Raw genomic sequence first — 17,044 nt, 5'->3', positions numbered from 1 at the left:
GCAACTAGATGTCAGCTAACTCTCATTATAGAGTATTAGTAGACTGTCTGCTTAATATCTGCTATCTCTTTATTGTGATGCTCCCCCAACAGACATTCTACTGACTAGAAGTAACTTTGTAACTACATGCCAACTTACTCTAACCCTAACCCTACCAGTCTACTAATACTCAACTAACACTCTGATGAGAGTTAGTAGACATGTAGATGTAAAGGTACTTAGTCAACAGAATGTGTTAAAGGGACCATCAAAATAAAGTGAAAGTGAAACCGAAACCTCAATATTAAGACTTAGGCCTTGTCTAATTCTTATCCTATAGCATTTTTTATTTTGTGTGTGTGTGTGTGTGTGTGTGTGTTTGTTCTTTTATAAGTACTTTGCACTAGTCCTGGCATTCATTGTGGACAGCAAAGAAAGAATTTCATTGTACAGGGAAAACTTGTTTTTCCTCACTGTGCATATGACAATAAACGCTTTGACCTTGAAGGTGCCTGTGTGGTAATTTGACTGCATGCAAGTTGTTTCACAAACCTCATCGATTCCTTTGTGGATTTCAAGTGATTTGGTTAGAATGTCACGTTTCTTTTTGGCCTCATTGCTGAAGTCATCACAGATCCGACGCAGTTCGACACACTTTGGGAGGATTGAGTCTACAGCGTAATGGTTGCTTTGAATGAGCTGGTCTCCATGCTGAGCGTGAAGCTGAGCTTTCTCCAAGGACTCCTGTACAGATAAGTAAACAAGATAAACAGAAAATTTATGATGTACACTGCTATCTTGACTAGTAATAATAGTCAAGTCAACTTTATATACAGCGCTTTATACAATACAGATCAAAGTTTCAAAGCAGCTTTACTGTTTTAAACAGGTAAATAACGATCAATGATGCAAACAGAATTGAATTATGCTGTAATGCAGCTATAGAAAGACAATAGTGTCAGTAGCAGCACTGTGTTTGTGTATCTGATTTCTTCCTGAAGTTCAGCTTTAGTTATTGCGTGATTTCAAACATTTCTTATCATTTTGACAAAGGCAATGCAAAAGTATGCATTGTGTTTCTAGATAAGATGGTTGATTTAGTAGAGTTAAGCTAGTTAAAATCGCAGTGGTGACATGAGCAAACCAACATTCCATGTTGGGGACCAGCATGCAAAACATATGGTGATTATGCTGATTTGAATATGCTTAAAAGAAACATTAACTGTCTGTAAAAAATGCAAGTGTGTGTGGTTCTTTGTGGTGGGGCCAGTGATTTGTGAAAGTAAACATGTAAATTAGTGGTTTAACCAGCAAAAAAAAAAAAAAAATAGTTGAGCTATTAAACTGAATGTGGTGGTTTGCATATCAGGCCTGGTCTTAGATTCAAAATATTTTGACCTGGGCTTTGTCCTCCAAGGTTTTCAGTTCCCCAAGTAGGTGATCGACCCGGGCCACACAGTCCCCGATGTCAGACAGCCCCAATAACACTTCCATCAGGCCATCCAGAGAAACTTTCACCTGATGCAATGGATAAATCACACCAATTTCAACTTGATTGACCGGACAACCGCCACTGGTGATACTTGGTTTAATGGCTACCTACAAAGTTGAGCACAATTGAGCACATCCATTGCACCGTACCTCTCTGAAGTCCTGCTCAAAGTGTCGTAACTGTAAGCACTGCTCTAATTTGAGGTGATGCCTCGACCAGAACTGTTCAAACGCATTCTCCGTCTCATCGAGCTGCGCTAACAACCTGAGACAAACAAACAAACAAACAAACGCTTTTACAGTGTGAATGTCAGAGGAGCTAGAGTGAATTAGATTTCACAGAGGAAGGTTAGATGACACTAGGCTTTAAAGAATAATAACAGAACTGTAACAAGAACTACACAAGTCTAACACCTGATAAAAGAGCGGTAAAAATGGAGGAAATGGCACTAAAGTCAATATGTAAACAAAATAACTTTTATTTTAATGTTCCTGGTTATATTGTGAATAATTCATAGTGCAAGTTTAAAAAAAAATGTTAATTGCTCTGTGACTATATTTTTTGGCAGACGTCAGCAAGATCTCTATTTGCAATGGTTCAAATCCCTTTCAAAGTGATTATTCTGTTTTGCTGTCAAGTAGGAATGTCAGTTAGAAATGTGTTACATTATAGTTCTGCTTAAGCTACCATCGTCATTAACGGTGTAACTTTTTGTGTGTGGCAAAACCTTATTACACACCTCTCAACGGTTGTTTGGTTCTCTACCTCATCTGGATTCAAAACGTGGCTCTCGGTTTTGCTGGCCTGGTCTTTGATACAGGACAGCAGAGTATGACCTTGTTTCACTGCCAATTTGAGCTCTTCCTGTACAGAAAGAAGAAATATGGCATATGAATACTGATTGAATCTGCAAATATGCAAAAACAGGCAAAATCAAGATAAATACAGATGGTGTTTTGTTGCTCCACTATGTGAGAAACCGAACATCAATGAACCGATAAAAGGTAACTGACCGATTGCACAGACACAAGCAATAAAATAAAGGACACGATTATAACAAGGATTAAACAAATCATATGATAACATTAGAAGCACTGTTCTATAAATGTGGATGGCTACCTTGAGCTTATCGTGTTTTTCGGTGTGTGTGATAAGCAAATCTTTGGTGCACTGCACGTCATTGGGAAGCTCAGTTTCTGCCAGGTCAGTTCCAAACTGCTGAAGCATCTGTGCTGTGCTCTTCACTGTTAACGCAAAGTTCTCAATGGCCTAGGACACAACATTTTGAATTATATACTTTATATATATATACACTCACCTAAAGGATTATTAGGAACACCATACTAATACTGTGTGTGACCCCCTTTCGCCTTCAGAACTGCCTTAATTCTACGTGGCATTGATTCAACAAGGTGCTGAAAGCATTCTTTAGAAATGTTGGCCCATATTGATAGGATAGCATCTTGCAGTTGATGGAGATTTGTGGGATGCACATCCAGGGCACGAAGCTCCTCTAGATGCTCTCAAAGATGCTCTATTGGGTTGAGATCTGGTGACTGTGGGGGCCATTTTAGTACAGTGAACTCATTGTCATGTTCAAGAAACCAATTTGAAATGATTCGAGCTTTGTGACATGGTGCATTATCCTGCTGGAAGTAGCCATCAGAGGATGGGTACATGGTGGCCATAAAGGGATGGAACATGGTCAGAAACAATGCTCAGGTAGGCCGTGGCTTTTAAATGATGCCCAATTGGCACTAAGGGGCCTAAAGTGTGCCAAGAAAACATCCCCCACACCATTACACCACCACCACCAGCCTGCACAGTGGTAACAAGGCATGATGGATCCATGTTCTCATTCTGTTTACGCCAAATTCTGACTCTGCCATCTGAATGTCTCAACAGAAATCGAGACTCATCAGACCAGGCAACAATTTTTCCAGTCTTCAACTGCAGCTTTGCTGCATACCTCAGTTGTAACGAGTGGTTATTTCAGTCAAAGTTGCTCTTCTATCAGCTTGAATCAGTCGGCCCATTCTCCTCTGACCTCTAGCATCAACAAGGCATTTTCGCCCACAGTACTGCCGCATACTGGATGTTTTTCCCTTTTCACACCATTCTTTGTAAGCCCTGGAAATGGTTGTGCGTGAAAATCCCAGTAACTGAGCAGATTGTGAAATACTCAGACCGGCCCGTCTGGCACCAACAACCATGCCACGCTCAAAATTGCTTAAATCACCTTTCTTTCCCATTCTGACATTCAGTTTGGAGTTCAGGAGATTGTCTTGACCAGGACCACACCCCTAAATGCATTGAAGCAACTGCCATGTGATTGGTTGATTAGATAATTGCATTAATGAGAAATTGTACATGTGTTCCTAATAATCCTTTAGGTGAGTATATACTTTACATAACACTGAAAAAAAAAATCTAAATCTACTTCACAGTATATTATATGGTATTTTGAAATTAAATTGTAGACTGCATTCAAATCTGTAAAAAATAATACAGTATATTTTCATTTGAAGTCATATTAATAAGCTAATTAAGGCTTTGTTTATTACTAAAAAAAACTTCTCACTGTGCGATGGTGAATCCATTGACTGTGGCAATATTCCAGGCTTCCCCCCAGGTCACAGGTCAGCTGGCCTTTGTCAATGTAGCCGTGCAAGTCTGACAGGGAATTTAGCATAACAATCTACAAGGGAAGAAGAAAAGAAAGAAAAAACATTTACATACATAATATATGGAAGTGTATTCATGCCAGACATTTGTGTACTACTTTTTGCGAACAGAAACTAAGTGTTTCTCTTATATTGCTTTAAAGACAAAGTCGCTGTTAGTTAGTGTTATTGTATTGCCAATACCACAGACCATGCCCACATTCATTTTCACAGGAACTAGTATTTTCACAACCTGTGGTAGGCTGCTTAAAGTATGCATGCAGACATTTTACAGGACACATGTGGTAAAGAAACGGTTGCAGAGGAAGGTTAAAAGAACATTCTGGGTTTGGAAGTGAATGAGGCCAGTTTTGGAAGTTTAAAAGCATACATGTAAGGCTTATAATTTTGTTCTTCTGTTAAAATGTGTGTATTACTTGAGCTGTAAAATTGTTTACATTATTTTTACAGTCATTTTTGGGTTTAAGAGTTTATGGTGTACAGTAACATTATAATGGCAACAAAGAGGTAAAATTTTATATAACTTTACACAAAAGAGTTTAATTATTAACTTTTCACACTTAATCATGTCACCACATTGAAATCACTTATATTGTTTAAGTCTTGTGGATGAACATGCAATAATCAAAAGAAAGAAAAGAGCCTCTGCTTTAAAAAAATAAAAATAATAATAATAAAAAAACGTTTTATTCTACCTCTATGCCTTTATTTTTATCAACACTGAATGTGGGTAAGTACGTTTCATAAAGAAAGCAACATTTTGAGCAAAAAAGCTGAGAAAATCGCATTTTTGTCAAAGACTACATCCAGATCATATTCAGAACTGATGATCAAAACATACATGAAGTAGATCGAGTCCATCAACACCCCTAATGCTTGCACAGTCCTATAGCTTGTCCTGGGTCGACATTTCATTCATTAACATTAGGCAGTTTTGATTTATATGCGGTTTAATGTTGGTGATCGTGTTTTTTACATATGCATACGATTGCATGTGATTTCTTGTTTCTGCTTCTTCGCCTGTGTTTTAATCAGTATATTTAGTACTCTTTCAGAAGATGTGTAATAGCGCCCCCTACTCCGTATAACAGTGAAAATACGGAAAGCCGGAAAATTCCGTCAATGTCGGGGAAAGAGTTAACTTGTATGATTGAAACCAACCCATTTCACACCAACTGCAAATAGCCCAACTTACTGGCAGAGGCTATTTACACTGACTCAAGCCAACATCGTCTGATTGAGCCAGACAAAATGACTAAAGAAACCCTGCTGACAATGGAATCAGTAGTGTGGAGAGTAAGCGGATGGCGTTAGCCTTTGACACCAATCAGAGGTGTTTTCAAAATCCGCTCAACAGCGCTCAAAGCGTCACATTTTTTAAAATTCTGTACCGACTTGGTACCGAAGTCTGTACTTTTGACAACTCTAATAGCATCTATTGTAAATATATAGACGCTGTCTATTTGCACGAAGTGTGAAGAAAATAAGAGACAAAGTTTCAGAACTAACACTAAATCTGGAATATTCCTGTAGATGACTATCAATCTAATGAATCTGCAGAAGGCATGTTTTGAAAGACACGTACGCCACAGTGCAATCTTCATTTCCTTAACGTCACAAGAGAAATTGCATGCAGATGATAATCTCATGCACTAGCATACAATATGCCAAAGCAAGGTGGCATTTACTGAATTCACACATTGCCACCGCTTTGATGACAAGCAGCTATAAGGCACCTCCACCTTCTAAAGTGCTGTTAAAACAGGGTTGGAGGTTAACATCCTTTCAGACATGCATAAAACAACAGGGTGACAGACTCTGTTAATAATTTAGCGGGTGAGTGATCATGGTTACAAACACTCCAGAGGAGCCCTGCGCGTCATATGGCGAATGAACAGACATGCTGAGGGTCCAGACAGACAAGAGCATGCTTACCGGTACCTTCAATTTGAAGTCATCCCTATGTAACCGTATACTGACATCAGCGATGGCCCTCTGGAGGAGGCGTGAAGGTTTCAGAACCAGAACAAGCTGTAGATTTCCTGGGAAGGAGCCCTTTTAGTCATGAAAGGAAATGAAACAGAAGCAAAAATAAAAGTTTGACTCATTTCCTTAACAATTCTGTGGCATTAACTATATATACTGTGAGACCATATACTTCCAAACTGTACTTATTCTGTATTTGAAACTTTTTAAATTAATTTATAAAATTAATAAATATATATTTATATATATATATATATACACAGTATATATATATATATATATATATATATATAAATGTAAAATATATTTATATATACAGTATATATAAAAGGTTAAATATATTTTTATTACATTTCAAATCTTTTAATTAAAATTAATAAATAACGTTAAAAAAAATGATAGCAATTTTTTATAGCAAACTCCATTGTAAAAAATTAAATCACAAAACAATTATTATTATTGTAATAACACTTACTGTATGTACTGTAAAATAAAAAAGTAGTATTTAAAAATCATAAAAACATATTCAATTACTTTATCAATTCTAATAATAAACGCTTTTTAAAAGGTTTTCAGCGTTTTCAGTTTTTATTATAAACTTTAATAAACGAATGAATTTATTAATTCAAATCCCGATGAAAGAGCAGACTCTCTCCTCTTTTCTGCGTTTTTAAAAAAAAAACAGGTGATTCTCCGGAGGTTCGAGATTCAGTTTCATGTCAACCTTTCTCGCTCGTCGTGACTGACTTATCTCTGACATACACGCGCCAAAGTAGCCGGATCAGCTTTTCTCTAATTACACCTTTTTTGGAGAGATGTGCAGAACTGCTTATGGCCCCTTTTTGTTATTTTGTTTTATTGTAATCCTTTAATTCAGTTGCTGGTTATGCTCAGAGGATCAACAAGATTTGTTATATTCATGGACTTGATTATGTACCTTGTTTGTCCCACGAAAACCCTCCTGATAGGTCTAAAATATAAACACTTATAATAGGCTTACCATAGTGAATCAGGCGAAATAAGTTTTGGAAGAAGTATGATGTATTGACTCATATTTCTGTATCTGTAAACATCATGTTGAAGAGCTAACTTCATAAAGCTTCAGCAAGAGCCTGTACAAACCGCTATCCGTGACAGAGAAGTGATTGCCGAGTTCCATTTGTCCTTCCTGCGGTCGAGGATGATGATGAAGCCGATGCTAGCTGCATCCATGCTTGAAGGATGAAGAACAGAAACAGACTGGTCAGGCTTTGGAAACCACAACTTTAAGACAGAAATCAAACATTTCAGAGTACAGTAATTTGCCTGTATTTACAGTTGGTTTCAATACACGTTTTGAAAATCATTCACAATTAATTATAATAAGATAAATGAGGTTTCACCTTGGTATACTGGTCAGGTATGTGATGACGTTAACGAATTCCTCATCCGTCACCTCGTTAAAACCTGAGAACTCTGGGAAGGTGATGATGGGAGATCCATCTTTTCCTCTTCCTCCTGCAAATATTTAGTGTCTAGTTAACTCACAGTTATTAATTCTTGAGAAAAAGAAGGTTTGAAATATTAAATGGCACTCTGTGGTACTTTAAAAACATTTATTTTCAAGCAACATTTGTTTGTAATCTCGATGAGCCCTATGGTGTGTGTTCACAGTTCACAGACCAAGTATTTTTCATTTTTTTTGGTCTTATGATTGACATCCTTCACACTTAAACGGAAACTATGCGCATGGTGTGAAAGTGCATGCAGCAGAAGCCAGGTGTGAAGGGGTTTAAAACCATGACCTACTTTTCTTCTCTTTATATTTAGGGCATAGCTTTCAAATATACGTCTTTCATTTCTGTTTAACGGGACATACATCGGGAATTGTCCTCAAAATAATTCTTAAGTATTCATCACACGTTTCTACTTTTTATTTGACTTATTTTATTTCAATTTAATTCACATATTGATTTGATTTAAGAAAATAAGACTCACAACTCATTTCAACCACAAGGGGGCGACAGTGGTGTGAGATTGAGTTATGAGTTATGAGATGAGATATTGAGTTCTGACACATCCATCAATTATTATCAGACTACATACTGTTTAAAAAAAATGCTTGATAAATTGTTAACAACAAATCAGACAAAAAGAGACCTTAATAAAATTTAACTTTATTTAACATATAACATAAAATGTATATATTTTCATACTTACACACTGCAAAAAGTGATCAGTTGAATTAACTTTAAAAAGGGTTTCCTCACTTTTTTAACTTAATTCAACTGATCACTTTTTGTTGCCTTGCCTTAAAATTAAATAAATAAGCCATTTTACTTGAAAAAATTAAGTTAGGCGGAATTGTCAAGTTCACATAATATTGCAATGCGTATTACCATACTGGTAATTTGCTCAATTTTAAGGCAGCAGGTTTCCTCACTTTTATTTTAACTGATCACATTTACAGTGCATATATTTACTTACATTTGTTATGATGTTTACACTGCAAAACCATTAAATTAATTATTATAGATGTACATTTGAGTCATATTTGTGTTAGGTTTTAATTTTACTTGCTACAATTTAATATGTAAGGGACATAGTTATACTTTTGATTAATATTTTGTCGTTTTTATTATGAAGGGAGGCATGTGTTGCATGGTATGTGTCACGGTGTGGGTTTTGTGTTTTGTTCCTTGTTCTTGTCTGTCATGTGATTCCCTGTTTGTCATGTTATCCTGCCATGTGTCTTGTCTTTTGTCATGTTGTTGCTCAGTGTCCACAGGTGTTCCTCGTCTATGTCTATTAGTCTCCCCAGGTGTCTCTAATTAACCACGCCCCCTTGTTATCTTGTTTAGCTTGTTTGTCTGTGTATTTAAACCCCTGTGTTTCAGTTGTTGGCTGTCGGTTGTTGTTTAATGTTTGCTTGTAGCTGTTCCTTGTTCTTCTGAGTACCTTGTTCTGCGTTTACCCTGGATTACCTGTGTGTTGGATTATTAAAGTGCTTGCGTTTGGATTCACTCTCTGCTTCATTCCTGCTACCAGCGTAACAGAACAACCGACCAACAAATGAATCCAGCAGCACGGATCTCGCCAGATCTTTCCAGCATGAGCCAGGAGTTTGCTGGAGAGATCGCAGCCTTAGCCCTAAGGAGCCCTGACCTGTTCCAGTATACCTGGGGGTTTGCCCTCCTCGCTGCCTCCTGCTCTCTCGGAGATGAGGCGATCAAGCTTTGTTACCGGCTAGGGGCTAAGGAGGTCGACCCGAGGAAGCTCCCTGATCTCTCGGGACTGGGCTGGAGAGAGGCGCTCTCCAGATGTCTGGAGAGCTTCATTCCTTGTTACGCCAGGCCTTCACCACTGGTCCCAGTTTCGGTGGTCCCGGCTCCGGTGGTCCCAGTTCCGGTGGTCCCAGTTCCGGTGGTCCTGAGTCTGGTGGTCCCGAGTCCGGTGGTCCGGAGACGGAGGAGGAGAAAGGCCTCCTCAAAGACCGTCCAGCCAGAGACCGTCCAGCCAGAGACCGTCCAGCCAGAGACCGTCCAGCCAGAGACCGTCCAGCCAGAGACCGTCCAGCCAGAGACCGTCCAGCCAGAGACCGTCCAGCCAGAGACCGTCCAGCCAGAGACCGTCCAGCCAGAGACCGTCCAGCCAGAGACCGTCCAGCCAGAGACCGTCCAGCCAGAGACCGTCCAGCCAGAGACCGTCCAGCCAGAGACCGTCCAGCCAGAGACCGTCCAGCCAGAGACCGCCCAGCCAGAGACCGTCCAGCCAGAGCTTCACGTCAGCCACGTCCAGCCAGAGCTTCACGTCAGCCACGTCCAGCCAGAGCTTCACGTCAGCCACGTCCAGCCAGAGCTTCACGTCAGCCACGTCCAGCCAGAGCTTCACGTCAGCCACGTCCAGCCAGAGCTTCACGTCAGCCACGTCCAGCCAGAGCTTCACGTCAGCCACGTCCAGCCAGATCTTCACGTCAGCCACGTCCAGCCAGAGACTGTTCACGTCACGTCTGCCCAGCCAGAGACTGTTCACGTCACGTCTGCCCAGCCAGAGACTGTTCACGTCACGTCTGCCCAGCCAGAGACTGTTCACGTCACGTCTGCCCAGCCAGAGACTGTTCACGTCACGTCTGCCCAGCCAGAGACTGTTCACGTCACATCTGCCCAGCCAGAGACTGTTCACGTCACGTCTGCCCAGCCAGAGACTGATCACGCCACGCATGCGCCGCCTGAGTCCTCAGTGACCGCAACACTGGCCATTATGGCCACAGCCATGTGGTGTGTGTGGGCTACGCACACCCTTGAGCCAGAGCCCGCTGATCCTGCGCCAGAGCCCGCTGATCCTGCGCCAGAGCCCGCTGATCCTGCGCCAGAGCCCGCTGATCCTGCGCCAGAGCCCGCTGATCCTGCGCCAGAGCCCGCTGATCCTGCGCCAGAGCCCGCTGATCCTGCGCCAGAGCCCGCTGATCCGGCGCCAGAGCCTGCTGATCCTGCGCCAGGGGCCGTTGATCCTGCACCAGAGCTCACTGATCCTGCGCCAGTCCTGTCCAGCGCAGAGTTTCTTTCGCCGCTGGTTCTGCTTAGCTCAGAGCCCTCTTCACGGCTGGTCCTGCCCAGCCGAAAGCCCTCTTCACCGCCGTGGCCGCCCGAGGGGTCTTCACCGCCGTGGCCGCCCGAGGGGTCTTCACCGCCGTGGCCGCCCGAGGGGTCTTCACCGCCGTGGCCGCCCGAGGGGTCTTCACCGCCGTGGCCGCCCGAGGGGTCTTCGCCGCCGTGGCCGCCCGAAGGGTCTTCACCGCCCTGGCCGCCCGAAGGGTCTTCTCCACCGTGGCCACCTGAACTGCCTGCTCCACCCTGGTCGCCTGCACAACCTGGTCCGCCCACGCTTCATGGCCCAGGTCCACCATGACTATGTCCTGGTCCCGTTCCCCTGTGCGGGCCTGGCCCTCCATCCCTCCCCCAGACCGCCTCCGCTTCACCACCCTCCTGAACTATTGTTTTTTGTTTTTATGGGCGTCGGGAGCCGCCCATAGGGGAGGGGCTATGTCACGGTGTGGGTTTTGTGTTTTGTTCCTTGTTCTTGTCTGTCATGTGATTCCCTGTTTGTCATGTTATCCTGCCATGTGTCTTGTCTTTTGTCATGTTGTTGCTCAGTGTCCACAGGTGTTCCTCGTCTATGTCTATTAGTCTCCCCAGGTGTCTCTAATTAACCACGCCCCCTTGTTATCTTGTTTAGCTTGTTTGTCTGTGTATTTAAACCCCTGTGTTTCAGTTGTTGGCTGTCGGTTGTTGTTTAATGTTTGCTTGTAGCTGTTCCTTGTTCTTCTGAGTACCTTGTTCTGCGTTTACCCTGGATTACCTGTGTGTTGGATTATTAAAGTGCTTGCGTTTGGATTCACTCTCTGCTTCATTCCTGCTACCAGCGTAACAGTATGTTTGTGAATTTATAACCTTTAAGGGTTATAAGTACATGTTATCAATCAATGGTATCTGTAATTCTATGATGTGTTCTATTTAAATGGAAACAAGAGACAATCTAAATATAGTGAGGGAAAAAATATTGTCTTTTTTTTTACACATACTGTCATATTTTCATTTTGAGCTCAAACTGTAAAAACCCCTGCTATAGGATCACGAAGCCTGACGTAGCCAAACTTATTATATAATTTTAAATAATTAAAATATTTTTAGCAAAATATTCGCCACTGTCCCTGTCAGCGTGAATACGTAATCGCCTCATTTAACAAGGATTCTTCTTGTGCATTGTGTTCATTCCTGAGGGGAATTCTGGAGAAAGATGTGTTTGTTTGCAGTAATAAGGCAGATCCACTCAGATGTCACATGTTCATCCATTTTTAGACTTTAGATGTCACAACTCCTCACTTGGGTGATGTATAGGTGATTTATATACAGTATATTTATATGTATATGTGCATGTTTCTTTTTTCATTTATATTTATAAACCACACACATCCCCCAGATCACATCCGCTACACCAGTCAAAAGTTTTAGATCGGTAAGATTATTTATGTTTTTAAAAGAAGTTTCTTTTGCTCATCAAGGCTGCATTTATTTGATTAAAAATACAAAAAAAAACAGTAATATTGTAAAATATTATTACAATTTAATACAGCTGTTTTCTATGTGAATATGTGTCATTTATTCCTGTGATCAAAGCTGATTTTTCATCATCATTACTCCAGTCTTCAGTGTCACATGATCCTTTAGAAATCATTCTAATTTGATGCTCAAGAAACATTTCTCATAAATAGTTATTTACATATTTATTTAAGGATTCTTTGATGAATAGAAAGTTCGACAGAACAGCATTTATCTGAAATACAAAGCTTCTGTAACATTAAACACTTCTTATTTTATTGTTTGGGGGGAAATAAATAAAAGAAATCAATAGTTCATCAAGGATTAATTAAATTGATCAATAGTTACCGTAAAGACATTTATAATGTTACAAAATATTCTATTTTAAAATAAATGCTGTTCTTTTGAACTTTCTATTCATCAAAGAATCTTGGAAAAAAAATTGTACACAACTGATAATAATAATTGATGATAATAATAATGAATCAGCATATTAGAATGATTTCTGAAGAATCATGTGACACTGACGACTGGAGTAATGATGCTGAAAATTCAGCTTTGATCACAGGAATAAATTACATTTTAAAATATATGAACATAGAAAACAGTTATTTCAAATTGTCATAATATTTAACAATATTACTGTCTTTAAAAAAAAAAAAAAAAAAAATCTAATAAATGCAGCCTTGGTGAGCAAAAGAGACAAAACATTAAAAATCTTACCGTTCCAAAACTTTTGACTGGTATAGTGTACTTTGTGGTTGAATGATTTCACTGATTTTAATGACACCTATAGGACATTTAATTTCTGATCTTCCCCTGTGATTCACAGAGACCTAATGGATGACACCATGCGTTTCAGCGGAAAACAGCACTCAAGACAAGAGGAGTCAGCTAAATAGATTGCACAGAGTATGCTGGGATTGTTTTGAACCGTAACGTTACGTAACCCGTGCAGTTTTGATGGCTGGTGCAGGCTTCTTGGCAGATGAGAAGACAGGGAGGCAAACCAGGCCTCAGGAGATCTGACTGGGGTGGGAAGGAATGGAAAGGCTCTCTAAAGAGCAGCGAGTCTGTAGTTATGATGTCCCTCCCACTTACATCAGTTCAGCGTGTAAGTTTTTCCACCCTGTTTCACCCTGCATGTGCTAAACGCAGTAAACACTTCTGTTTTATTAGTTAATATTAATTGTTTTGCATAGTTAATTACCCCTCAGTACCACATTTACTCAACCTCAAGTTGTTTCAAACCTGTATGAGTTTCTTCTGCTGAACACAAAAGAAGATATTTTGAAGAATGTTGGTAACCAAACAGTTGATGGACCCTATTAACTTCCATAGTATTTTTTTTCCTATGGAAGTCAATGGGGTCCATCAGGTTACTGACATTCTTCAAAATATCTTCTTTTGTGTTCAGCAGAAGAAAGAAATACATACAGGGTTTTCATTTTCAACATTTTCATTGTGAAGTGAACTATTCATTTAAGCAGGATGGTGGCGTAGCCTAGAGGCTAAAAGCATTAGCTGGTAAACAAAAAAGATTTAGGTTCAAACAAGGTGAAAAAACCAAAGTCATTTAGTACTGTAAGTGTTCATTTAAATAAACTGGTTTAATTATGTAACGTGTTGTGTAACATTTTACAGTTCCTATTTCAATTATGCATAATTACATGCAACTAACCCTAAACTAAACCCTAAGTCTAACCCTATAAGCCTATAAGCACATGTAGTTCATTAATATTACTACATATAATTACACTGTAACAAGGACACCTTAAAACGCGTTATTAAACGTATTTTGACATTTAAACATTTTATAATGATTATGTTAGTTGATCTATAACGGTATAGTATTATAGGGATGCAGCAATATTAAAATTTTAGCTGATACAGATAAGCAGATAATTATTTTCAAGTTATGCCTGATAACCAATAAATGGCCGATATTAAAATTCCATATTATTTTGAGTAAATTAATAAAAACATATTTAAATAATTAAAGAATAACTTAACCAGCAGAAATTGATCAAGTAAGTCTCAAGTATTTTATTATTATTATTATTATTTTCAAGCGCACACACATCTTTCTGAAGATAAACAAAAAATTAAAACAATAAAAATTGTATTAATCGGGTGAATTAGGCATTATAATTTTACAATATGAAAACCGGATATTGATTTTGAAATTTGCTAAAGATTACATTTAACTTTGCTTTTAACTTATTTAAAACGTTTTTAAAGATTGACGTTAATTGAACATTAGTTCGGAGCAAAGATAATCCAAATTTTTAAAATAGTGGAAACTATTTTAAAACTATTTAAACATGCACAATTAAATATCCAATACCAACCAATACTGATAAAATTGGAAAACATCAGCAGATAATCAATATGGAATCGATAAATTGTGCATGATATTGGTATTACAAACAAAATCATGTTTCTTTTGATATATTTAATTTCACTCAGTAAAAGAGACAGTATCATATTGAGTGAAACAATGATCTGTGCTGTTTGACATTAAAACAAATCTACAATTTTCTCAATTCATGAACTATCATCAATAAGTCCTTGGATATTTCTCTAATCATTTTTATATAATATTCATCATGGGAAAGCGAGACACCAGAAGTCTATTTTCTCTGGTTTTAAGTGCTAATGAGCATCTGAGGAAATGGAGGACTGGGAATTGTACAAGTACTGACACGATGTGATTTGTGAGCATTAGCATCAATTAACTGCCACCACAGAAACCTGACCCACGTTCTTCCTCTCAAAAGAGAAAGGGTCAAAGTTCAAAAGCATCACCAACAGCGAGTGAGCAGGGAAGTGCATTGCTTTTGAAAAAAAATAAAAAAAAATAAGCCTTTTTATCCCAACCTAAAGAGCAAATAGACATTCATATCTCACCTGAAAGAAGAGCAAATTGCCTGTGAAGTTGTTCAATTATATCGACAGCCAGTAACGGCCTGATCTCCTGCTGCATAATCTCATCTGTGAGGAAAGAGGAGAAAGAACAGGGGCAAATAAAATCACTGCGACATGCATATAACTTTGTGAAAATCATGTTCAGGATAACCAGATAGTGTCACAGAGTGCATCAGTAGCTCGACCCTTAAGAGTGAGCGTCTGCTCTGGAAGGAGTTTCCCCTGCACAGCTGCTTCCTTAGAGACGACCTTTAGCCATCAACACAGCCTCTGGTTTGTATCCGTTCATCAGGGAAGAGCTCCTTCAAACAAGCCATTCTTTTATGCCTTTGGCTTTACAAAAGAGCTCTCGAGCGCTACTATTCTCTACTGATCTGCTGAGGGTCACCCTAAATCCCAATGAAGTCTGTAGACGAACAAAAGCTCCTCTGTGCACGTACACAAAAGACTGCATTAACATTGACTTCTCTTTATCAGACCCTGTTAAGTCTTGTGAGGAAACTTGCTGAAGGCTACAAACAACGTTGATGGGTTACTACTGAAATTTTGGGATGTAATCGGTGTGCGTTGATGTTAGGAAGTCTTGAGGCAAAGAATTGAAGTTAATATCCTGAAACCACTAGTCAAAATGTTCGACGGGCGGTGTGCCGTAAACCGCAGAACAACCTTAGCTTACAGAACTGAACATGTTTCAAGTTTTTTTTCTTAAGTGCTCACACATCCTTCTGGAGTGTGTTACAGGAAAAACAATGTGCGTCAAGGAGCATGTGAAAACCAGATGTTATCAACAGGCAGTGGAGTCACAACCATTGATATGGACTGTACATGAATTACAACAAGAAGCCAAAGACTTCCCCAGTGGAAAGTCACAGTAGCTGGATCGTACAGGACTACTCCCATGACAGAAAACAAACAAACACTGAAACTTTTTTGGAAATATATTTTAAAACATTAGCAAAATAAATAAAAAATTCACTCATTGATAATGCAAAATGTTGATAATGCATTAAGAGTGTACAAGAGATTTACTTGTTTTTTGTTCAATAATTAGGGACAGGCATTAAGGTGGTTTAGATGGTACTTATCAGACTGTTACCATTTTATTTTTTTAAACGGGGAATTATCCAGTAAATTTGGAGTCCCACAAGTGTCTGTGTTAGGCTCTCTGCTATTTTCAATATACATGCTCCTTGGTAAAATTATTAGAAAACAAGGAATTAGTTTCCACTGTGATGCCGATAACAAACGTGTAATCTGTTTCTGATGCAGAAAAGCTGCTAGAGTTCTTACCAGGTCAAGAAAATATGATCATATAACCCCAATTTTATTATCTCTACACTGGTTACCTATTAAGTTCCCGTATTGATTACAAAGTATTGCTACTGACCTATAAGGCCCTAAATTGTTCAGCTCCTGTGTATTTAACTGATCTTCTATTGCTCTACAATCCATCACGCTCTTTAAGATCACAAAATCTGGGCTTCTGGAAGGATCTAGGATATCAAAGTCCATTAAAGGACGGAGAGCGTTTTCACATTTGGCTTCTTAACTGTAGAATAGCCTTCCTAATAATGTTAGGGCCTCAGACTCACTCTCCCAGTTTAAATCTAGATTAAAGACACATCTCTTTAGCAAAGCATTCAAATAATACATCTCATAACCTTGTACTCCAGTTATATCAGATTAAAAGCACATGATTACCTTTTGCTTGAAATGTTATTAACAGCAGCTACGCTAATTATTTTCCATTTGCTTTTCTGTTTCTACCTATTTTGAAAATATTTGAAAAGGGTAAAAGGCTTTAAAAAGAACGAAGACCCCTGAATATCAACATCATCATTGTTTTAGCAGCATATAGTTGCATTAAACTCATTATGTACAATAGAAGCAGGTTTTCT

The 17,044-nt window shown here is 39.1% G+C and overlaps 1 protein-coding gene across 10 annotated transcripts in view; it reads right to left on the bottom strand.

The window, feature by feature from the left end:
* The window catches only part of mcf2l2 (MCF.2 cell line derived transforming sequence-like 2), an 82,215-nt gene that overhangs the window by 44,452 nt on the left and 20,719 nt on the right, over positions 1-17,044 (bottom strand). For 9 of the 10 annotated variants that reach the window (XR_008807246.1, XR_008807249.1, XR_008807250.1 and 6 more), the window contains exons 2-11: positions 15,129-15,212; positions 7,524-7,638; positions 7,264-7,354; positions 6,091-6,210; positions 4,053-4,169; positions 2,591-2,740; positions 2,211-2,335; positions 1,621-1,735; positions 1,378-1,497; positions 532-723 (exon numbers count right to left, since the gene is read on the bottom strand). Coding sequence is in view for 2 of the 10 variants with exons in the window: in XM_056252779.1 (XP_056108754.1) it covers positions 532-723; positions 1,378-1,497; positions 1,621-1,735; positions 2,211-2,335; positions 2,591-2,740; positions 4,053-4,169; positions 6,091-6,210; positions 7,264-7,354; positions 7,524-7,638; positions 15,129-15,212 (1,229 nt within the window). In the remaining 8 variants the exon portion in view is untranslated. The remainder of the gene's footprint in view (positions 1-531; positions 724-1,377; positions 1,498-1,620; positions 1,736-2,210; positions 2,336-2,590; positions 2,741-4,052; positions 4,170-6,090; positions 6,211-7,263; positions 7,355-7,523; positions 7,639-15,128; positions 15,213-17,044) is intronic. The other variant, XR_008807247.1, reaches the window with a different exon arrangement.

The sequence above is a fragment of the Rhinichthys klamathensis genome, unplaced genomic scaffold, assembly GCF_029890125.1.
Source record: "Rhinichthys klamathensis goyatoka isolate OS25496 unplaced genomic scaffold, OSU_Roscu_1.1 h1tg000098l_1, whole genome shotgun sequence".
NCBI lineage: Eukaryota > Metazoa > Chordata > Actinopteri > Cypriniformes > Leuciscidae > Rhinichthys > Rhinichthys klamathensis.
Note: the sequence above shows the minus strand (reverse complement) of the source record. Positions and strands in the feature narration are given on the sequence as shown.